Source organism: Populus trichocarpa, chromosome 2 (genome assembly GCF_000002775.5).
Source record: "Populus trichocarpa isolate Nisqually-1 chromosome 2, P.trichocarpa_v4.1, whole genome shotgun sequence".
Taxonomy (NCBI): Eukaryota; Viridiplantae; Streptophyta; class Magnoliopsida; order Malpighiales; family Salicaceae; genus Populus; species Populus trichocarpa.
In genome coordinates this window covers 13,225,035-13,249,512 of record NC_037286.2, presented here as the reverse complement: position 1 = coordinate 13,249,512, position 24,478 = coordinate 13,225,035, and the positions used below count along the sequence as shown (strand labels likewise).

At 33.8% G+C, this 24,478-nt stretch overlaps 4 protein-coding genes and 1 non-coding gene across 6 annotated transcripts; 3 read left to right on the top strand and 2 right to left on the bottom strand.

Moving 5' to 3' along the window:
- The first annotated feature begins 5,723 nt into the window (after positions 1-5,723).
- LOC7497257 (transcription factor MTB1) lies at positions 5,724-8,479 on the top strand. The gene has a single exon (XM_024595422.2). The coding sequence runs from the start codon at positions 6,308-6,310 to the stop codon at positions 8,162-8,164; it is 1,857 nt and encodes a 618-aa protein (XP_024451190.1). The 5' UTR covers positions 5,724-6,307; the 3' UTR covers positions 8,165-8,479.
- A 3,520-nt stretch (positions 8,480-11,999) lies between these two features.
- Positions 12,000-16,207, top strand: LOC7457401 (protein DEFECTIVE IN MERISTEM SILENCING 3). 2 transcript variants are annotated; one of them, XM_024594912.2, is made up of 7 exons: positions 12,000-12,125; positions 13,444-13,549; positions 13,811-14,036; positions 14,477-14,668; positions 14,773-15,093; positions 15,276-15,500; positions 15,862-16,207. In XM_024594912.2, exons 1-6 carry the CDS (start codon positions 12,105-12,107, stop codon positions 15,460-15,462), a joined length of 1,053 nt encoding a protein of 350 aa, XP_024450680.2. In that variant the 5' UTR covers positions 12,000-12,104; the 3' UTR covers positions 15,463-15,500; positions 15,862-16,207. The 2 variants fall into 2 exon arrangements, with proteins under 2 accessions (XP_024450680.2, XP_024450681.2); XM_024594913.2 differs by lacking the exon at positions 14,477-14,668 and having other exon boundaries at positions 12,065-12,125.
- Positions 16,208-17,100: 893 nt separating this feature from the next.
- Positions 17,101-19,992, bottom strand: LOC7497256 (retrovirus-related Pol polyprotein from transposon TNT 1-94). Its single transcript, XM_024594502.2, has 4 exons — positions 19,528-19,992; positions 19,304-19,409; positions 18,790-18,880; positions 17,101-18,502 (listed from the first exon to the last, which is right to left on the bottom strand). The coding sequence occupies exons 1-4, from the start codon at positions 19,840-19,842 to the stop codon at positions 17,548-17,550; spliced, it is 1,467 nt and encodes a 488-aa protein (XP_024450270.2). The 5' UTR covers positions 19,843-19,992; the 3' UTR covers positions 17,101-17,547.
- Positions 19,993-21,803: 1,811 nt separating this feature from the next.
- TRNAQ-CUG (transfer RNA glutamine (anticodon CUG)) lies at positions 21,804-21,875 on the bottom strand. The gene has a single exon. It is a non-coding gene; the product is annotated as a tRNA-Gln (tRNA).
- A 490-nt stretch (positions 21,876-22,365) lies between these two features.
- Positions 22,366-24,282, top strand: LOC7497255 (cytochrome P450 703A2). The gene is made up of 2 exons (XM_002302599.3): positions 22,366-23,453; positions 23,591-24,282. The coding sequence occupies exons 1-2, from the start codon at positions 22,527-22,529 to the stop codon at positions 24,227-24,229; spliced, it is 1,566 nt and encodes a 521-aa protein (XP_002302635.1). The 5' UTR covers positions 22,366-22,526; the 3' UTR covers positions 24,230-24,282.
- The last annotated feature ends 196 nt before the right edge of the window (positions 24,283-24,478 follow it).

Below are 24,478 nucleotides of genomic sequence, written 5' to 3'. Positions count from 1 at the left end.
TAAAATCACATGATCATTTAAATAAATTAAGATGAAAAATAAATTGAGGGATTGAAAATAAAAAAATAATCTTTCTTTCTTTAAATCAAATTTTAAAAATAAAATTTAAGCTTAAAAATAAACGATATGTTCATCCATTAATCATAAAACTAAAAAATAAAGCCTGAATTTCAAATCCATATAAAAACCATAAAAACCCTTTATGAATAATAAGATAAAAAATCTACGTTTACTTGTATTACAAATAAAATTATAACTTCATGAGATAAAATAAAAACGTTAAAAAAAATCAGGTGAGGTTCGAAAAGGGTGAATCCCTCGTCCTTTCCACATTCGACTCCAGTTAATCGGATTAATTGGACTTTATCTCTTTTTGATTTGACCTGATTAATCAAAATAAAAATCTAATTTAATTAGATTGAATGATATAAAATATCTAATAGATAAATTTAAAATGACATCACTAATAATTGATAATAAAATCTTTAACTTATAATTTTAAAAATTAAAACTCTATTAATAGTATTCAATATACCAACTAATCTGAAAAACATTACAAATTGTTTTATTTAGTCATTTTAAGCCCTCTTAGAACCAGACCAATTAGTTTTATAAATTGTTTATAGTAAATAGAAGACATCGTTGTTAATTAATTAATCAGTTAATAGTAAAAGTAATAGAGCTATTTTTCAAACAAGTATTCCAACAATCTCCTACTCGTTTTTTATTAAGAGCATTTATAGATAAACATATAAGTATTTACTCGATATAATTTATGTATAAAATCAAACCACTCTATACTAGTTCTTCTCCTCGAGTCTAGTTCTATAGATCTCTAGTCCTTACGTAGAGTATCCACATAAGTGATTTTATTTATCTATAAATACAGACTATGCTTGAAAATGTGATAAGCATTTGTTACTCGAAAATATATCAAAATAATATATATATATATATAATTATTTTTTATTAGAAGAATAGTTTAAGATATAAACAAATAAGAAGTTGATTTAGAGGCGTGATAACATTGTTTTTAAGGTGTTTATTTGTCCTATACAGACACAACACCTCTAGAATACAACTAAGCCGTCTAAACCTCTAAAAAATTAAGAAGATAAGACAAAGAAAATAAAAATATATTTTTTATTGTGTATTAATTTCTGTGTAGTAACATGTTTTAATAGACTTGAAAACATTATAATGAAACATTATTTCTTTTAATATTATGACTGTAAATGAAATTATATAACTGTTAATGAAATAATTATATTTTAAATTAAATTAAATAATTACTATTTAGTTTTATTTCAACGGTCATAAATATTAAAATTAATTATAAAAATTAAAGAAAATTTATTCCCTTTGATGTATCATCCAATCTTTTGACTTTAGCTAAAGATTTTATCATAGAATCTTCATCACATATATTCACAGGATTCTATAACAAGCACTTAATCAGTTTACTAGTGCTAAAACAAGTGTGGAGATTTTTTCATTCTTGTCCTGGGCATAATATTCGCTCGTTTCTTCATTGGCATAAAATTTCACTTAACAAAAATAGATATTTACGATAATTTCCCTTGAATTGTTATAAAATCAAATTTTCAATGCAATAGCATCTTTTATTCCCCCACTGCTCATTTAAAATATATATTTTTCATTCATTTGTTGACAAGGTAATGTCATCATATGAATTATTCAATTATTTTCACGTTAACATTAATAAAATATTTATTTTGCCCTCAAAATCAATAAAATATATTTCAATTCCTTCTCATTTTACTTTCAGTATCTTATATTAAGGAATAATATAAATCATATTATGAGATTTTATCTAAAAACCTAAGCTACTGGGTTGAGATAATTATTTGATATGGTATCAGAGTCTTGATTACTAAGCATTCACGAGTTCAAATTTCACCACCTATATTTATTTGAGGAAAATTAAGCATAATGTAATATAAGTTTATGCAAGTTTCAAGTTCAAAAAGCTTTTACTTGAAAAAATTATTAAAAATAATATAAATCATATCCTGAAATTTTATCTAATAACTTAAATTTTTGGATTCAGCTGTTATCTTACCAGATGTGATACTGTTTCCACATATAAAATAATAGATGAAATGCCCGACACCCACCTAACCGAACAATTACACCAATAATCTGCTCACACGATTTTAATTGGCTTATTATTGTCGGTAATTGTTTATGATTTCACAAATGCATAAGGGTATAAGTGTCAAGTAAAAGTTATAATGACAACTTTAACAGTGGAATCACAAGGGAGAAAATAGCATTCAAACCAAGATTGGTCTTAATTAATTATACGTACATAAATTAATAAATCAACCATGTGAACCAACGTATAATTAATTCAATATAAATTTAAAATTTATAAGGTTTTCTTTTTTTATCATACAAAGTTCACATGCAATTCAAATTACATATTAATTTGTTCCTTGGACTGCACATACAAAAACTATGTTGAAAACTTTATATGCATAATGAACATTCTGTTTCAGGAGGATTATAACTTTATGTCCGAAAAATGATTGACAAACATTAAACGAAATATCTCAGTATATATACTTTTATCATGCAAATAAAATTATTATGACCGTTGGATATATATTTATGGGAGTTGCTAACATTTTAGTAACGGTTATTTTACAAACATTTAATATTAAGAATTTATATACAATCGTATAATTAATATTTACTGTTTGATCAGAAGAAATAAAAATAGTGGGAAAAAAAATTGTAATGCTAAGAAACACACAAATATTCAACTCGAGCATGGAAGAAACCAGCCCCACACTGCCAAAAAAATAAAAAAATACATATGAGAAATATATCATTCTGATCGGTAATAAATTTTGATGGATAAAAAAATAAGATAAAATTTAAAATAAATATGTTTTGAAAATGAGAAAATAATTCTGAAAAATTATAATGAAAATAAGAAATAAAAGATAAGAAAGAACTGTGTGAAAAAGTGTTGGTTTAAACTTTAGTTAAAAATCGATAGCATTATTGTGAAATTGTAGTAAGTTTGTAAATAAAACAAATGATGAAATAGAAAAATAAATATATTTTGGAATAAAAAAATGGTCCCGATAAATTAGTAAAATAACTTATATGGTTCATTAATGGCATTTTCAAGTTGAGAAAACTGGAAATTCAGCTTCTTCTTCCTCTTTAAACTATCGGTCAGTGCTGAAAAAAATTAGAAGAGAAAAAAAATTAAGAGCTTCCTCACTAAAATCCTAGAGAGAAACCAAGATTTAAGACAAGATAGATGGGGGGTTGGTATTGAACACATCTAACTCAGTAATTAAGGGGAAAATCAAGTGAGAGAAAGATAGTAGAGAGAGGAAACTCGTAACATTAAGAGGAAAAAAGTGGAGTAGCAAAAAACTTCAATTGATTAACATTCGAAGTTCGTATCATTATCAGGTAAGACGTTATAAACTCGATTGTACAAGTTTAAGTAAAGATTAATAAAGTTTATGCAAAATTTTTAAATTTTGAATTAGGTTTCTTAAATGTTAAATTTGGGAAAATGAAATTGTAAAAATGTGATTTTCTTTGGAAGGAATAGGATGTAAATAACTCTAAATATAACATAATTGGAGAAGAAAAATTGGGTGTTTATAGTGAAAGTAGAGCTGACTGTTCAAGGGGAGGAAAAGAGCTTTTGGAACAAGAGTAAATATTTGTTAGCTATGTGTATTTAGAATGAGTTGTTGTGTTGATGAGGATCAAAATTGATTTAATTATGTTGTTTAGTTGTAGTAGGATTTTCAATGAAACTTGAAAAAAGACTAAGAAATTGATAAAATAAATAATTTATAGTCATGTATTGGTTGGTTGAAGTGAATAATTTATGGTTAGTCATGAGAATGATTGATTAAATGATTGTTTGATTATATATATTGAAAAAAAGATATTTGAAAGTGTTGATAAAAGAAAGATCTTACAACGTTTTCAACATATGAAGTCTTGCAGGGAGCAAATGTAAATTATAAGAAAAAATAAAATTTTATAGACCATCTTTTATAATATATGTAATTTTTTAAACTTTATATTAAAAGCTTATAATTTTTGGATTTTTTAGATTTCAATTAATTTAGTTATATACTTATATTACTTTGCCCCTACTGAAATTGGATCCTGGATCTGTCCATGAACTTTAGCAATACTTAATTTAAGATATTGAATCCATCTTGGATATTTTTTTTAATATTGATTTTTTTTTCAATTTCATCATTCTATATTATGTTATTGGGCCTTGAGCTTCATGGTTTTTTTTCACTTTTCTTTTCGTGGGGTTATCTTGATCTCGTATATTAGGTCATAGGTTAATTGATTTAACTCGGTTTGACTCGGGGGATTTTTCCAATGTTTTTCTTTAAATTGATTTTTTTTCATGTTTGTCTTTCATCTTTTTGTTTGCTTAAGAGTTGAAGTGTTGTTTTATTCAATTTCTTGTAAGCGAGGTTTTCCCGGTCTTACAATCGGGCCATGAATTTAGCAAGCTGACTTGAATTAGGATTTTTTATTCTTTTTTAAAATTAATTTTTTTAGTTCGTCCTCAACATTTACTTTGCATGTAATTGGGCTTCAAAATTTTTTTCTACAAGATTATCCCGTTTCCAATTCAATTCTTACTTTGCTATCAAATAAGATTGTTGAGACCTTTTAAAAGTATTCAAAGAACATCTTTTTATAATATTGACAAATATTTTTTTTTCAAATATTCATTGAAATTTTTTTTTTGTATTATCATTGGTTTTTTAGTCATATTATTAAATTAACTAAAATTATTAAACTTATGAAATCAATAACCCAAGTTTTATTATTGTCATTGATTTTTTTAATTTTTTTATTAAATTAACTAAAATAATTGAATTCATCAAATCAAATAACTCGAGTCCCAAACTCTTCTTACTTATTTAAAAATATCATCACCATCTCTGTATCATTGTATTATATGAAAAAAATTAAAATGATTCAAAAAGTTGAAGTGATATATTCATAGTCTAGCATTGACCACCAATCTAAGTATATCTATAGGAGTGCATCATTGAAGTGATAACAAATGTACAGTGTAAGCATCAAAAGTTACACAGTAAATATTTAAGGTGACTTTTTTTATTGTTTTAGGTTATTTTTTAAAGTATTTTTTATTTATAAATATATTAAAATAATATATTTTTTTTAAATTTATTTTTAAAATCAATACTTCAAAACAATTAAAAATACTAACTAATTTTTTTTAAATAAATTGTTTTTAAATGTTTAATAAAAAATAAGTTGCATGGCAACACGGGTACTAGCAAATAAGGGAATCTCTTAATTCTGATGTCTTAATCGTCACTAAAAACATTGTTAACGAAACTGTTGCTAAAAAGTCGCATGAAAAAAACGATGTTGCGTAAACAACAGTTTAAAAGTAGCACGGTGTGTGTGTGCTGTTTGTTTACAGCTTTTATTTATTTTTCATTAAACTAACAAACTACACAAATCGCTGCCGACTACTTCTCAACTTCCAACAGTTTTTCTCTCTCCTTGTTTTGTTTTGTTTTTTTCCTCTTTCAAAATACTAATTTCCAATTTTCTTTTAATTTAATCATTCCTCTAACCATGGTTACTAATTTGATAGAGCTAACCATGGTCTACTTATGCAGTTAAGGAGTAAGAGAGCAAAACACCAAACTGCAAAGCAAACCCATTCCTCTCCCTGCTCTCTCTCTCTCTCTCTCCCCCTCCCTCCCTCCCTCCCTCTCTCATTGTCTGCACTTCGGCTCTAAAGAGAAAAAAGCCTTCCTCTTTCCCATTCCATATTGTTTCTGAAATATTTAACCAATTTTCTGTTTGCTTTCTGGGAATTTTTTTTCTAAATCTGTCACTTTCCCTGGAAAATTTACAGCACCTGAGAATAAATATCAATTTGCTACTTACCTCAATTGTTGTCTCATTATCCCAATCTGGTTGGCTCAACCGGTTTGTTTTCTTTCAAATTGTTTCGTATTTGCAATAATTTAAGTTTACTTTTTCTGTGTTTTCTCTGTAACATAGATTTTTTTTTCAAATTTATTGAGTTCTTGAGATCTGGATTTATTAATTCAGTGTTGTAGAAGAGAGACCATGTGTGCTTGTTTTATTTTGCTAAATGTATTAGATTTTAGTCTCTAGCTGTAATAGAAACTGGGGGTTTCAGTACTAAGATTTGATTTCGGGCAATAAGGTTTGAAGCTTTTTTGTTTAGGAGGTAGTTTAAAGTTTCAATATTGGGGTTTTAGAAATGAAGATTGAGGTGGGTATGGGAGGTGGGGCATGGAATGATGAAGATAAGACTATGGTTGCTGCTGTTTTAGGCTCAAAAGCTTTTAATTACTTGCTATCAAATTCAGTAGCTAATCAAAATTTATTAATGGTTATGTGTGGCGATGAGAATTTGCAAAATAAGCTCTCTGATCTTGTGGACTGCCCCAACTCCTCGAATTTTAGCTGGAACTATGCCATATTTTGGCAGATTTCATGTTCTAAGTCTGGTGATTGGGTTCTTGGTTGGGGAGATGGGTCTTGTAGGGAGCCTAAAGAAGGTGAAGAATCTGAATTCACTAGAATTCTTAATATACGCCTTGAGGATGAGACTCAACAGAGGATGAGAAAGAGAGTTATTCAGAAGCTGCAGACTTTGTTTGGCGAATCAGATGAGGATAATTATGCCTTGGGATTGGACCGGGTCACTGATACTGAGATGTTCTTTTTGGCATCTATGTATTTCTCCTTTCCTCGGGGAGAAGGTGGTCCGGGAAATTGTTATGCCTCCGGGAAGCATGTCTGGATCTCTGATGCATTGAAATCAGGGCCTGATTATTGTGTGAGATCATTTCTTGCAAGGTCTGCAGGATTTCAGACAATTGTGTTGGTGGCTACTGATGTTGGTGTTGTTGAATTAGGTTCTGTGAGATCTGTTCCTGAAAGTATCGAGATGGTTCAATCAATAAGGTCATGGTTTTCCACTCGGAGTTCAAGTATCAGAACCAAGCCAATGGATGCTGCAGTTGCAGCGGTAGCCATGCCTGTGGTGAGTGAAAAGAAAGATGAGAATTCCCCGTTTTCAAATTTTGGGATTGTGGAGAGAGTTGAAGGAGCTCCGAAGATTTTTGGTCAGGATTTGAACAGCTCAAATCATGGTCATGGTTTTAGGGAGAAACTTGCCATCAGAAAGATGGAAGAGAGACCTTCATGGAATGCTTACCAGAATGGTAGTAGGCTTGCATTTCCTGGTACTCGAAATCGCCTGCATGGTTCTAGCTGGGCACAAAGTTTTGGTTTGAAACAAGGGACACCAGGTGAGGTTTATGGCTCACAAGCCACAGCAAATAATCTAAAAGAGCTGGTTAATGGGGTTAGGGAGGAGTTTAGGCATAATCACTACCAAGGTCAAAAGCAGGTGCAAGTGCAAATTGATTTTTCAGGAGCCACTTCAGGGCCTTCTGGGATTGGCAGACCACTTGGTGCAGAATCTGAGCATTCAGATGTTGAAGCTTCGTGCAAGGAAGAAAGGCCAGGTGCAGCAGATGACAGAAGGCCTCGCAAACGGGGCAGGAAGCCAGCGAATGGAAGAGAAGAACCCCTTAATCATGTTGAGGCAGAGAGGCAGCGGCGAGAGAAGCTCAACCAGCGATTCTATGCACTACGAGCTGTTGTGCCCAATATTTCCAAGATGGACAAGGCTTCATTGTTAGGAGATGCTATTTCTTACATCAATGAGCTTCAAGCGAAGCTCAAGAAAATGGAAGCTGAAAGGGGAAAATTGGAGGGCGTCGTGAGAGATTCATCGACATTGGATGTTAACACAAATGGAGAAAGTCATAATCAAGCTCGAGACGTTGATATCCAAGCTTCCCATGATGAGGTGATGGTAAGAGTGAGTTGTCCGATGGATTCGCATCCTGCATCAAGAGTGATTCAAGCATTGAAAGAAGCACAGGTCACTGTCATTGAGTCGAAACTTTCCGCTGCAAATGACACTGTGTTCCATACATTTGTGATCAAGTCTGAAGGATCCGAGCAGCTAACAAAGGAAAAGCTGATGGCGGCAATTTCGTGCGAATCCAGCTCATTACAGTCATTATCATCAACTGGGTAGTTTGAGAATTGAGTCTGACGTATAGTCCATAGGCGTATATGTAGTGAAGAACCCTTTTAAAAGCTTCTTCAGAGGTTTTGATATACTGCAAGGGATCTTAAAAGGAGCTGGCTAGAAGTAGAAAAATGACTACCTATTGACCTAGTAGGGCAGCAAATTTTCTGTGATTGTTGATAGTATACATGTTTTGTCATAAGGAAGTATTCTTTCCAGATGAATTACATTTGTAAGTTTTAACAAGTGTATCATTGTTGGTTATTTAGCTCTGATATATTTGGTTGTTTTTTCTTAAAAAAATTTATTTTGTTTAATTAATTTTTCTCTCCTTTTCGTTTCCATGTTATGAGCGCTTTCATGGCTTATGTATGGTTTTGTTACCGCCTGACCGGTGCTTCTTTCTGATGAACTCAAACGAGCTATTGTATTCAAGACTTGCAATAGGAGATGCTAAAGGTTCTGCTGCTTTCAAGCTATGTCTTCTTCATTTACTTGCCCTCACTCTCGATCAACTTTTCTTTCACGTGGGCGGTTTGGTGGTAGGTTTGTGTGGTCGTGTCGTGGAAAGGTCCGCTGGTTGTCATCAACAATTCCCGACTGAAAAGTTGGAGATTTTCACATGTTCCGCGTGAGATTACTGTTTCGAGGGAAATGTTTCGAGCAGTTCTCTCTTATCAAATATTTTTTATTCATAATAACGTATTTATATAATATTGTTTTTATTTCAGTCGAGAATAAAAATAATATTGTTAACCAGACAAGAAAATCTTTATACTAAAAATTTCAACTTACGACACTAAATAAATATGAAAAAATATATAAAATAATCTCAATAGAGAACCTTTAAAATGCGTTTTTCAAGCTCGGCGATGAAAAAATATCGCATTTTAACAATAAATTTCAATTTTTCTTTTTTTTATATAAAAAAGGAAATATTACTGTATATTTTTAACAGCTTTAAAGAGATTCATAGGCGAATTTTCTTTTCTCTCCTGTCTTTATTTTCTTAGAAATCAAGTGAAGCTTCTTTAGATGCGCATGAAAAGAGACGAATCCTGTTCTCAAATTCTAGGAGACCTCTCCCCTTCCGTGGAGTCTTTGAGGCGGACATTGACACGAAAAAATAGTGTTCATCGCCAGTGTAACACCACCAAGATTCGAATAAAGCGGTGCTCATGAACCAAAAGCGGCATCGCCATCCCATTTCTGAGCAATACAGAACAAGATTTATGATACAATGGCAGCCGGGTTGTACTCTTGCCACCCGTGAGCATGTTCATCCAAGAGAGGAGTAATGACAAAAATCATGTGGTGTTTGTGTGCCCTAAAAGAAAAGGTAAAAGCTACGACTTCGATATATGTAGGCAGAAAAAGTATGACAATAACATGGTAGATACTCTACTACACCAAGAACCCGTGTCAAATTCGTGTGAACATTCGAGTGATTGGAGTCTTTGCGTGTGGATTGAAAAATAGTAAAAAAAAACCCATTTTATTATAAATAAATTGGAAGAGCATGGATGTTTGAAAGAGCAGTAAATATAATTTTTTAAAGTGTTTTTTTTAATATTTATATTTCATATTAATATATTAAAATGATTTAAAATTATAAAAAAAATTAATTTAAAACAAAAACAATTTAAAGATTTTTGAAAAACATGATTCCGCAGCGCTCAAGAAATTTCCGTGACGCTTCTTCACTGGGTCCTCTATTTTCCTAACATTTATTGTTTTAAAAAATGTTTCCTTTGCCTTGGAGAGGCGTTGAAAGACCCGGCATGAGGTTTTCTAATACGCAAAGAGGGAAAAAAAAACACACGCCATGTGATGGTCAAGTTCGAAGAGCTTTCAGTACAATCGCCAAGACTACTATATTGAAACAATGATTTTAATATATTGGGGACCCATTATTCTCCGAGAAAAATAAAATGTGGACTTATCAAGCAATTTGGGGTCTTCCAAACTCCATCAGATGGGGTTGCCGATGGTTGACCGATTGAAAAAAAGGAGAGGAAAGGCGTAGGAAGGGTGTGTGAATAATCTGGTAGCAAGAGTCAGTGCTAGTTATCTCGGTTTGTCGTGGTGTTCGATAGATTAAGCCACCGTCTAGATGGAACCAGACTCACTGTATTTGGGTTCGGTGACCATTTCCATCTTCTTATTATTTTACATTATCCTCCACGCGCTTTTCACTAGAGCGCCACCATTTCTGGTCGACTTCATTCTAGCTTTCTCGGAGGACTGGACTGAACGGGCTTGGAACGATCGGTTTATCCCCTACCTACAACAACGCACCTAAAAAAAAGAAAAAGAAATTATCAGTTTATGACAGCTTTCACAGCCCTGTGACATTTAACAATACGATCCAACTTGGGATCAGCTCATTATTAGCCGAATAACACACCTTTTCTTCTTGTAGTTAATTTACAATTTAGTGTTGTTTTTAGTAATGGGGTAATTTTTGTGGTTGTGATTTAAAAAAATAAATTTTTAAAAAATATTTTTAATTATAGTTTTTAAAAAATAGATTTAATATATATATATATATTATATTTTTTTGATTAAAACTAATGTGAAATGTATTTTTTTATATAAAATAAGTCTTTGTGAATTAACATCATTTTATTTTAAATTCTATAAAACTAAAGTTTAAAACAATAGCAAAAGAAATAGATGCTATTTATTAATCAAATTCTCCTAAATAAGTTAAAAGCATAAGTATTTCTTTGGAGCCGGTTTGGGACCCTCAAAAGTTTTTTAAAAAATTTTATTTAAATTTATATTTTATATTTTCAGATCGTTTGGATATTTTGATATAAAAAATAATTTTAAAAAAACTAAAAATAACATTATTTTAATATATTTCTAAATAAATAACTATTTTAAATCATAATTACTTCCACATTTTCAAGTAAATCCGTACATCTTCATTTCTCTTAATTAATAAGAAGGCAGAGAAACTATGGTTTGGATGAATTATTTTATTATTTTTCTTAGATTGAGAAAATTAAAGAAGGCAGTGAACATGATCTAATGGTCACTATTCAAAAGTGATATATACTTATTATTTTAAGAAATACAGTGTCCTTCAGAGTATTGCACGGTAAGTTTTGTGAGGCCTGAGAATCATCAACCGGACTCATAAGGACTTTACTTTCTACATTAATACGGATTTACTTGCTATACCTTTGCGAAGAATACCTTAGATATTCGCCCTTCTCTTTGTGGGACGGGAGGGGATTTTTTGTTCAAGTCCAAAAGAGCGTACGGACAGCGTGTGGGTCCATGGAAAAAGAAGAAGAAGAAAGAAAAGGGACCGGGGGTGTTTGGAGTGTTATAGGATTACTTTTTTTAAAAAATATTTTTTATTTTAAAATATTTTTTATTTTTAAAAAATTATTTTTGACATTAACATATCAAAATGATATGAAAATATATAAAAAATATATTTTAAAATAAATAAATAAATTTTAATTTTTTTCAAAAACGTTTTTGAAATACAAAAACAACCAAGCTCTATGAAAACCTTAAAAAGGTTTTAAAGGTGGTTTAAAATTGCGTTTCAAATAATATTTTTTAAAATTTTATTATTTTTTTATGTTTTTGAGATGCGTAAAAAATAATTTTGATATATTTATAAAGTCATTTTGCAGATGCATGAGGTGAACTCTTATTTAATTTATAAATATCTTAGAGGGAGCAATCTAATAATTTTGGATTTTTGAAGACATGTTTGAAAGACTTGTGTAATTACAAGGACCAAGAAAAAAAATGTAATCTGTGGGACCCACTATGCATGGCTGTTAAAATTACCTGATTACCATTGTCTTTTGAAGTACCAATTTGTCGGACTTAAGTTCTGGTGTTTGATAAAAGATCGATTTTTAGGGGAAAATTCATTGCAGACAGCGATTGAGAGAGACGCAGCACTGCCCTCTCCAGCATGCTTCAATCCAACTCCGAGGTTATGTTCTTGCCTCTCTGTTTTGTTATTTGCAACATTTGCCATTGCTTACTACTAGGGTTGCAATTGACCAATTTTTAAGCTTGACTAAACTCGAGAGTTGTCAAATTCAAACACCATATTTGCTTAAGAGGATGAAGCATTGAGGCTTCCCACATTGTCATCATGGTTTTGTGGCTGTGTCGTGTTGTTTCCATTAAAGAAAAAAACGAGCAATACGGGGTCCTCTTGTGTTCTTGTCGATAGCTCCAGACTTTTGTTGTCGCCTAGTCTGTGCTAGTAAGGCTCGCAACGATGGAGGAGTCCTTCCGATGTCCCACGCTGGGGAGTTCAGGTTATGATATTGAACAAAACAGATTGGATTCGAATTTTCATGGCTCAAAAATTGAAAAGTTTCCGTTACATTCTGTTGAATAGTAAATCAAATATAAGTGGACTCCGGAGAATCTCTTTTCTTTTTATGTGAAAAATACTGAAATCCCGACCAGGTATTAGGAGAGATTCCCAGATTTATATTGACTAATAAGATGAGCACTTATTTCATCCTTCTGAAGCCATCCACGTTTCCTAATTTCCACCCTGATAAACAAAGCACAAAAGTTAAATAAATGTTAGTAATTTCAACCAAATTTTATGATCATTCAGGAAATTGTTTATATTAATTTCTGAAGTACTTATTACCAAAGCATACATTTTGTTTTCAAGCTTTTTTTTAAAAAAAAACGGGACCTAGTTTGCTGGTTAATGAATGAGTTTGAACTAGCAAGTTAAGGTGTTGAGTCCACTTTAGTTCATCTTGGTTTGCTTTTGATTCTATTGCTGATACCTTGTTATACACATTTATTTATTTGAGGAAGTTGTTGCGTGAAACTTTAGGTTTGTATGGTTGTAAGAAAATTCTTTAGGATGAAACAAACGTGTTTCATTTCATAACATGAAGGGATTACCTGGAATTCCTTGAGAAAGAAGTCATCCGATAGAATTTGTTTTGCCTCCCTCTACTTGTTTTTTCTTACCAAAATCAGTGCCTTTTTTGTGTCAAATATACTATTTACTTTGTCCTGTAACAGACTTTGAACATCACTGTTGAATTGAGCATTTAAGAGAGACACTGTTTTGTAATCTGCATCATGGGTCACAAGATGGACTCTCTTAGAAGGTTAACGGTTCCATATCTACTAATGCAGAGCCTTTTTCATTTTTCTTTAGTCTGCTCTAACCTTATCAAGCATATGCCATTATACTCTGTTTGAATGGGTCGAGCAGTGGTCACTTGCCGTCCAAGCCTTATCAATTTTTTTGTTTTAATGATCTTCAGGATAATTTTGAGAGCCCGATAAAAGATATCAAAAGGCATGAAGACAACCTAAAATTTTTGAAGTCGCAAGCAAATCATTTAGATGAATCTATACTTGATCTGCAAGGTATCCTTTTTTCTTTTGTATCATATGAATGGCAACCAGACTCGATCAAGGAGATTTGCTCAATTCAGCTTTTATGATACACCTGGCCTTTGTATTTGAACGTTTTTATTCAGCCAAATTTGTGTATTACATACTGAATAAGTTGGCATCCAATGAAATCTTGTACTAAATTGATAACTCATGTAACAGGAATTTCTTCATTTTGAATGTATTTCATTGATGACACTGCTGATCCTTTCCTTCACTAACATAATTTTTCAGTGAGGCTTGGAAAGTATCATTCCAAAGATGCAGCAAGTGAAAACAATGACCTTCACCCTGAGGAAGAATCAACACAACAGATATTACACCAAGAGCAATCTGCAGCTGGTATATTGTGCAAGGTAAAATCTTATCATGCAATTCACGCATCGAATTTGTCATTGATCAAGGATGTGCTGGGTATTGTGGCTACTCTTGCCAGAGTTGATAATGATACTCTTAGTAGGTTAGTACCTTTCCACACTCACCCATTTTCCTTTTGGCATAGAAATAGAATGACTAGAGATGCACCCTTCATTTTGTCTATTTTATAAAATGTCTCAAGCTCATTACTCACATTGATATGCTCCCTATGATGCTTAGGATCATCGTAGAACTTTGTTGTGTCTTCATTTCTGCTGATTATATGATGAAATACCACAAATATAACTCTCAGACAGGCAAATTCATTCTTTGCAACCTTAATTACATCCTGAATCTGATGAAAATGGGGTTTCTGCTGATGTATGAGCTAAAATGCAACCATTTTGGTGGTTTCTCTTTCTCAAAATAAATGAACATCCCAATTCCCAATTGTATCGCTAACTAATGTAGTGGTTTATAAAAATTACCATGAGTTGAAAACTTCTTTTTCCTGAAATTTCTCCTCATGTGCCCTTAAACCAGGCTTCTCTCAGAGTACTTGGGATTGGAGACTATGCTGGGAATAGTCTGCAAAACATTCGATGGAATTAAGGCTTTAGAGAAGTATGATGGAAATGGCAAAATAAAAGACATAGCTGGTCTGCATGGTCTTGGATCTTCAATTGGGAGGAAAATTGATGGTCGATTTACTGCATTTTGCCTTGAAGATTTGAGGCACAAACCCACTTGTTGTCTTTGTTTCTAAACAATTTACTTATATTTCTTTATCGGTAATGTTTATGTTGCTTATGGAAATGTTGACTGCAACTTATTAACAGGCCATTTGCGGGCGGTTTTATAGCCAATGATCCACAAAAGAAACTTGCTCTTTTAAAGCCGAAGTTACCAGATGGGAAGTGTCCTTCTGGATTTCTTGACTTCGTGGTGAACATGGTCAATCTGGATGATCGGAACTTGTTTTGTGTTACTGCTGGTGGACATGGTCTTAGAGAGACATTATTCTATAACCTATTTTCTTACCTGCAAGTATACAAGACTAGAGCTGACATGCTTTCTGCTCTCCCATGCATAACTCATGGAGCCCTGTCTTTAGATGGTGGGATGATCACGAAAAATGGTCTCTTTTTACTTGGCAGCAGGTAAGTATGGATTACCTATCAAGCCATTTGTGAATGAGATTTTTTTTTCATGTGTACGTGTGTGTTTGAGATTCAGCTTATTATGATAGTTGACGCACTTTAGGAGTTGTTAATTCGTAATGGTCCTTTCAGTATTACTTTTTTATCATGTTTACCCTATTGTAAAATCCATCTGTTTCCAGGGAAAATTTTGAGGTGAAATTCCCATTGATCACTGGGAGATCTGGTTTGTCTTTGAATTATAGTCAAATTGAAACTAGGATCAGGAAGTTGAGATGGGAACAGCATAATATTGAGCAGGATATGCTAAGAGAACAGCAGTTGTTGGATAAAGCTAGGGCTGCTTCTTCAGGCAAGCCACAAGTATGAGGCATGCTCCAACAGAAAGCCAAACTCTTAAAATTCAGGTATGGTCTCGTAGATATTTTAGCGTGCCTTAACCACTAATATTCATGATGGAAAGGACACTAATACTACGTTGTTATTATTCATACTGGATTGTTACTTGTTTTTTATATCTAAATGCCAAAAACAAGGTAAAATTTGTGTTTGTTCTCGAGCTTGTCACAGACTTGCTGTTATCGTTCCTTCACTTTCATTTTGTCACAATATCCGTTTGAAGGCTGCTGCTGCCTGATACATTTTTTTCATTTGTCCAGTATGCAATTCTGTTCGAGTTCTGAATGTGCTAATCAGATGCATCATTTTGAAACTGCTTATCTTAATGAATACTTAATTACCTCTGAAATTGGCTTCCGATGTATGCAGGGCAAATTGAGAACACAAGCAGATGAATTTTCTTCTGATGCTTAGAGAATGTTCAAGTTAGAGGGACTGCGGAAGGTGTTACTTCAACTTGTGCTTTTGTCAGCAGGAAATTGTAAATTGTTGATTTGTGGTTAGTTGAAGAAACACTTTTGGGAGTTTTTCACAGGCAGGGTTTGACCAAGGAAAGTACAGCTAAACGCAGATTTTTTTAAAACGATTATAGTATTTTAAAACGATATGGAAGAGAATGAATGACAGCCCTCTACTGCAGAGGGGACCGATATGAATGCATCTCTCTGAAGCTTGAAGCGCCTATAGGATCCTCGCTCTGTCTATATATATATATATATATTAAAAAAAGCGTCCAAACATTTTCTCGACTCTGCGAGTCTTTTTTGAACATGTGCCGATTCCATCAGTGACGTAGTTAATAATAAGATTCAGTTTGGGAATGTTGTTTCACTTTTTATATTGAAATATTTTTTTATTTTTTAAAAATTATTTTTAAAATCAGTATATTAAAATAATCTAAAAAAAAAATTAATTTTTAATAAAAAAATTAAATTTTTATGAAATGCTGTTTACACTTCGTTCCCAAACGATGCTTAATTCTGTTAGTGACAGAGGTTGGAAAACCAGTCTAATAAAATTAGCTCAACATAAACATATAACTGTAAGTGATGGGTGTAATTTAACTGGTCAGGTTTTGAGTTTGTTTTTTAAATATTATTAATTTAAGTCCTATAAATTTTAGGGTAATTGGAGGTTTACATGGTTGTTTATTTCAAAACATGTGATATTAGTTGAGATACGTGCAAGCGAAACTTGTATTAATCTAAAAAATAAAATTTAGCTTAACATGAAATGCTAAATCTGTTGCTCCGACTGAATACTCAGTTTGTCAAGCTTTTGGTAGGTTTGGCATGTGACAGGCTTGAGATCCCGTGCAATTTTTTCCCCGGTTGCTCAGCAACCCGTAGACTCAGTCGAAGGCAACCTCTCCACTCTACTTGCTAGTTGCTAGCTATGGACAGGCAAAAGATGGCAAATTTCATCACCCTCGTGCCAAAACTGCTCTGTTCGTTCATGCAAGTGGCTGGTGTCTGGGTTATGGTTCTTCATATAAATTCATTAACCATCCAAATCTATTACAGGATTACTTTTCCATCAATGAACTCGTTTAACTAGAGGCAGATGCCCCTCTTTTAGAAAAACCATATCAAGATTAAAGCGAGGAACTAATAAAGGTCAATGTTCAACTCTTCAAAGAATACTAAAATTACAATATGCCCAGTTGGGGCACTTGAGAAAAAGGTTGTCAGACCTCAGAAAATGTAATGTAGAAGAGCAAATCAAGTTAGAGCCTATAACATCTCTATAATTCTATTAGCTTGACAATTAGTGAGCTTTACACTTAAATCCAGCTTCGGTTCTATAAAGATGGGTTGTCGAGGGGAAGCAAGGAGGAGTGTTGATACAGTTCACCTACTACCAAGTTCTGCTGTTGCAGGGAAACAACCAGAAGTATTTTCCAACGGGATGCAGGACCTTTGTGTGAACACCTGAAAAAACTGTCCAACGTCCCCCAACAAAAAATCAGCCTTGCAGAGGGGCATCATTCCTTCTGTACCACCGAGTTGGAAACAATCTACCTCGCTACAATTAAATTATCAGAATCCCCAAGAATTAGTTACTGCAGTGCTCTATGTTCACCTCTGTAACTGCAGGTGCAGATGAGTTTTCCTTGCCATGCTTCTCACTAGCTCCCCTGTCAAACTTTTTATCAGGACAGTGTTTAGAAATGTGTCCCTTCTTCCCGCAAAAGTAGCATGTCAAGGACTTGTTATTATCTACCTCTATATCTCGTCTCTTCCAATGCAACCCTGGCTTCTTCATATCTCTGATCCTAGGTCCAAGATACTTGGGATGATGTGAATGTACATGACTGGAGGGCTCCCCTAACTTATCTTGATTGCGAGACTCTTCCTCGGCCCTTACACGGTCCATTAATATCCAGAAAGGAAGATACTCCTCATGCATCAACTTCATGCAGAAGTCCTTCCAAGATGGAGGAAGCTTGGAAATGACAGTGCTAACATGAAAGTTCTCATCAATAAACATTCCTGCAGCAACAATTGCATCTGCAATGCCATTAAGTTCCTGAAGTTGGTCAAAAATCGATTTCTCATCAACCATTTGAAATTCAATGTACTTTTTAACTTGAGATCTCTTTGTTCCAAACTCATCATAAAGGTAAACCAATTTCAGGTCTTCCCATAGTTCCTTGGCAGTCTTAATCTTCTTTGCATACTTGTAATAAATAGAATCAGATAGAGAATTCAAAATGTTGAGGCGACAGAGATGGTCATCATTGCACCACTTTTGCTCTGTAGCTTTGGCTTGAGCAATTTCTTCAGCACTGGCCGGTGGGCTTGTAGCAATGCTTGGGCGAGGGACAGTAAGCACATACACAATCTTTAATTGCTTCAAGAAAAATTCCATCTGTGGTGCCCAGAACTGATAATTCTTCCCATCAAAACGGCTGACCTCAATACGAGAAATCTCGAGGGGGAGTTCTTGAGAAATAGAATCAGCCACTGGCTTAGAGATTTGTCCATTTTGTTCAACATCAAGGCCAGAACTGAATTCGGTGGAAAAAAAAGGCTCAGAATAATTTCAACACATTGTTCAGCTTCATGCTTTCTGACTAAGCATCATATTTGAGGATTCAGCAAGGCATGATACACAAAAAGTTAAAACTAAAATATAGAGAAGTGCAGACCACTTTATTCCACTTGGCAATCAAATTCATAGAATCATGCCATTTCTATTCTTTGGGCAAACAATTATATAACTATATTAAGCATATAAAAGATGTCACAACACCAGTGACAACTGACAAGGTCAATATTCTAACACTCCTCTCACCTTAACATTGATTGCATCTTCGCAATGGCTTCCTCTATTGCAGGCACATTTTGCTTGATGGCTGTCCATTGTTCAGATGTCAAGCAAATTCCTGAAAAATATGGCAGCACAGACAAACCCTGTCAGCACAAATGCAAATCGCAGCAAGATCAACAATAAATTGATTAAAAGCTTGAAAACATATTCGCCTATCAACATATCTGCATCTGCTGCGCTAACTATTGATCTGAAGAAAAATATCCTACAAAGGATCCTATATCAGGAACAGGATTGACAGGGTATATCAGGCTCACACAAAACTTCGATCCATACACCACAGTTCCTTTTCTCTTACAGACACTGAACCTCACACTACCAGTCACAGCATAAGATGGACAAACGACGTGAATTAAAATCTCATGAGAAACCAAAAGCATGTTCATTACATGGTTAAGCCAGCATCAAACACAATTACGGCAAACCTAAAACAATAGTAAATAAATAGAAGTTTACTGATATGAGCAAATTCGATCACCTATTTTAGAAGGAAGCAGGTTTCCATCTTTCTGATAAAAGTCCCTTATCGACACGAATGATTTCCCTTTAAATTCTTGAATCGTCACGCTTCTTCTCTCTGATAGCTAAATTGAAATAAAAAGTCCACATTAAACATAAAACACTTCAAAATCTAAAATAGAAAAAAACAGGTTTCTCCCATTTTCTTAGCGGCCAAACAGAAAATTAGGGTTTTACTTTTACCTTACAAATAACGCGATTACCATCAGTACCAACCTCCTTCTTAGTCAACACTTCCTCGTGTTCTTCTTGCAGTGCTTCCTTAGTGTCTTCTCTTACGTTTCCATTGGCTTCTTTACCTTCCTCGTCCATGGTAGAGAGCAAAAAGGACTCGATAACGCCTCTGATAAATTTCTTGTGTTCGATATGGGACAAATCGAAGTCGAGTCGCTCAGTGGCGGTGGCTCGAACTTTGAATTCAGTGATTTCGTCCATGCTAGCGTGTTTTAGTATGTCAATTACTGTTTCCTGGATTTTCCGCTGGAGCTCTGGGTCCATAATTTTGGTGGGACAAAAATTAATTTGGGAAAGAGAGGGAGATGGAGAGCTGCAGTATTATAAATTGAGCAGCGAGTTAAATTAAAAGGGGAAAAAAAAGGCATGTGCTAATGCTTGCAACTGGAGGCTGTCTTTTCAAAGAGATTCATTGGACCAGTCCACTTTTTTTAAGCCTATCACTTTGTTGTTCTTAAAAGGCCAAAAATTATTAAACTTTTAGGATTTTTTTTGTTTTTCAAAATTATTTGCAAAAGCTTTAATATCCTTGAAAAAAAAAAAAAGGTTTGCACATAGAGAATTCTTTGTCTTTTCTTCTTTGTTTTAAACAGTAAAATAATAGGATTGCCCTTCAAATTAAAAATTAAAAACAAAACCTAAGGTTGGCTTAAGGATGTTTTAGTAGTTTTCTTCTAGTTTTTTTTTAGGTTTACTTGGGGGTTGTTTTGTGATTTTAACAAATTAAATAATGTTAAAAAAAAATTTATTGACTCCAGCATGCACGTGTCAAAGTATAACGACCCTAAGTAAATCTAAAAAACCTTTGCACTCCAGGTTGTAATTTTTTCTCTTTCTTTCCTTTCTCCTAACCTACAAATTCACGTCAATTCTTTTTAAAAAAATAATATGCCCTCAAGTTTGTATTTCTATCAATTTTAAACCTTATTTTATTTATTATTATTTATTTTGCTTTTGGTATTTTTTATTTTTTTCAAATTCATCTTAGTGGATTTTATATAATTTGATTTTTATATCTAATTTCATCTTCATCTTTTGATTGTTTTTTTTGTTTTTTATTCTTTCTTGATTTATTTATTTTTTAATTTCTTCCCTCATTATTTTATTGCATTTATTATTTATCTCATTTTGGTCCTTTTTTTTTATTGCTATTTAAAAAAATTTATCCCTCAGCATCTTATTTTATTTATTTATTTTATCCAATTTTGATCTTCATTCTTTTAATTAATGTTTTTTTATCTTTTTCTTATTTTATTTTTCAATTTAGTCCTTAATTATTTTTTTGTTTGGCTTTTTTACCAAATTTGGTTTGCATTGTTTGGATTCTAAATTATTTTGTGATTGGATTCTAAATATTTTGTGTTCGGGAATTTTATTTTGTTATTTTTTTGTATCTGTTTTTCTATAATATCATCTCGATCTCATGATCCAAACACTATTTAAGTTCATTTTTTTTTTTATTAAAAAATATTTTTAAAAAATTCAACATTTGACATTTGATTATTAAGTCGGATTTTTTTATGGAGTTATCTCGAGAGTATATTAGTCAAGTTAGCTTCTTTTTTTTTTCCAATATCTTGTTTTATTATTATTTAACTTTGGTTTGTTTTGCTAAGTTTTTCTTTTGAAATTCTATTTTTTTTATCCGGGTTGACTCAATTTTTTTTTCTCAATGAAATTGATTATTTTTTCAATTTTATAATTTGACCTTATATTATTGGCCCTTGAGATTTGTTTTTTTTTTCTGGCTTTGTTTTTTCTATGAAGTTATCATAAGTCGAGATAATCGAGTTAACTGAGGTTGGCTCATGTTTTTTTTTCAACATTTTTTTTATTGAACTTTGGTCTTTTTTGCTAGGTATTTCTTTTGAGAGTCTATTTTTTTTATATTGATCTCATGTCGCGGGTAGTCGGTTAGTCAATTTAATCCCAGTTGACTCAGGTTTTTTTCTTCGACATTAGTTTTTAAAAATTGATTTTTATTTTATTTTATTATTTGATATTAGGCTATTGGACATTAATCTTTATAAAAAAAATTTCTATAAATTATCTCAATCTTATATTACAAGTCGTGTGTTAATAAAATTAACTTGAGTGGATTTAAATTTAGTTTGTTGAGCTAAAACTATAAATATTGGTGGGTGCTGAAAAAAAATATTTCCAGAGGCTGGAGCCCTACTAGAAAGAAATCCCGCTTGCAGGAAGGCAACATTAGAAGAAAAAGTAGGTTCCACCGAGATTTGAACTCGGGTTACTGGATTCAGAGTCCAATGTCCTTACCACTAGACCATGGAACCACTTTTGAACCTCATGGGTTCAAAATTGGTAACATTACTTTATACTTCTTCAGCGTCGTTTTGCGCGCTTAAGTTGGAGACACTGTCCTTTCAAGTGGAAATTTTATGTTTCCTTTTTAATCTTTTAGTTGACTTAGATTATTGCTGATGACCAGGATGGGCCAGCTACAAAATTGCTAAGATCTGGGCAAAAAAAGAGGCTCGTGATCCATTGGGCTGATTTGATAGACTGATTAGCTAATTCTGATCTAAACGAGTCAACTTATTTGCCTGATTAGGGGGCTCATGCTATTCTGTCTACTGTCAATGGTTCAAAGTATTAAATTGGAGGATCATGCAAATGCTATTTCTTTGAGGTAGGATATCATCAAGATCATCATGCATACCATGCTTTTCTTGAAAAATTAAATGCTCGAATATTGAAATCTAATTAACACTGGGTATAAATAAATGGGGAGTAGCAGATCACTTTTAAATCTCTATTGAGTAAGTTAGTAGAGGTTTAAGCTCAAGCTTCCATGTTTTCTATCTTATATATAGAGGCCTATACACTATACTTTCTCCTCTGAAAGCTTCATGGGCTTTTGCTAGATTCCCCGTGTAGTCATAGGTATAATCTTGCGGAAATTAGCTAAACATATCAGGCTGCTCATGGACATTATTGCCACCTTGTTTTCACTCCTACTCTTTCTGGTTATAGTTGCAAACTTCATACTACGGTGGGGAAATTTGAAGTCACAGCATAAATCCAAAAGGCTTCCTCCAGGCCCGCCAAGATTGCCTGTTTTCGGCAACCTTCTACAGCTTGGCCAGCAGCCTCACCGGGACTTAGCTTCCTTGTGTGATAAATATGGGCCACTAGTCTACCTCCGACTTGGCAGCGTGGATGCCATTACCACCAACGATCCTGAAATCATACGCGAAATACTTGTACGCCAAGATGAAGTTTTCGCATCCCGGCCGAGAACTCTCGCAGCCGTCCACCTAGCTTATGGGTGTGGAGATGTGGCCTTGGCCCCATTAGGTCCACATTGGAAGAGAATGAGGAGGATCTGCATGGAGCAACTACTAACCACAAGGAGGCTCGAGTCTTTTGCAAATCACCGTGCCGATGAAGCCCAACATCTGGTCATGGATGTTTGGTCCCGGACCCAAACAGGAAAGCCTTTGAGCTTGAGGGAAGTGCTTGGTGCCTTTTCCATGAACAATGTGACTAGGATGTTGCTAGGTAAGCAATATTTTGGTGCAGAATCAGCAGGCCCACAAGAGGCCATGGAATTCATGCACATAACCCATGAGTTGTTTCGGCTTCTGGGGGTGATCTACCTTGGTGATTATTTACCATTTTGGAGGTGGATTGACCCTCATGGCTGTGAAAAGAAAATGAGGGAAGTGGAGAAAAGAGTGGATGATTTTCACAATAAAATTATTGAAGAACACAGAAAGACAAGGAAGACAAAGAGAAAGGAAACTGGAGAGGAAGACAAAGACATGGACTTTGTTGATGTTCTACTATCATTGCCTGGTGAGAATGGGAAAGAACACATGGATGATGTAGAGATCAAAGCTCTAATTCAGGTGATGATCGCATCTCTCAAGATGGTCACTACAACACTCATTTTCATGGTTTTTTTTTTCTTTTCAACTTCCTTCCAGCATTGTTTTTATCCATTTCCTTCTTACAATATGGAGCACTGTGGTTTCTGGTACATTAGGACATGATAGCTGCTGCTACAGACACTTCAGCTGTAACCAATGAATGGGCAATGGCAGAGGTGATCAAGCATCCACGTGTCCTTTCCAAAATACAACAGGAGCTTGATTCAGTTGTGGGTCCCAATCGAATGGTCACGGAATCTGATTTGGCCCACCTTAACTACTTACGCTGCGTTGTACGGGAAACATTCCGCATGCACCCAGCTGGGCCTTTGCTTATCCCGCATGAGTCCTTACGCGCCACCACAATCAATGGCTACCACATCCCTGACAAAACCCGGGTATTTATCAACACTCATGGGCTGGGCCGAAATACTAAACTCTGGGCCGATGTCGAGGAGTTTCGTCCCGAGAGACATTGGCTGGCTGATGGGAGCCGAGTGGAGATAAGCCACGGAGCTGATTTTAAGATATTGCCATTCAGCGCAGGTAAAAGGAAATGCCCTGGCGCACCACTTGGTGTGACTCTGGTACTCATGGCTTTGGCTCGACTCTTTCATTGTTTTGACTGGACCCCGCCAGAGGGGCTAAGCCCCGAAGATATTGACACGACTGAGGTTTATGGCATGACCATGCCCAAGGCTAAGCCCTTGTTGGCTATGGCTCGGCCACGCTTGGCAGAGCATATGTACCACTGATTGAAGATTTATATGCCGTTGCGTTGTGATCGTGGCTTTTAAGTTTGGAATTATCTGCCCTTTTTTTTATTATTATTATTGCTCTTCATGGTGATGATCATTAATGCTAAAGCAGAATTTCAAGTAAAAATCTTATAGAATAGTCTGCAATGTTATAATAATGTTGAATAACCATGTATGCTCATTAGAAAATGAGAATTAATCTTAGCTAATCTGCAAAATGACTCGAGAACATGTTGACCATTTGAC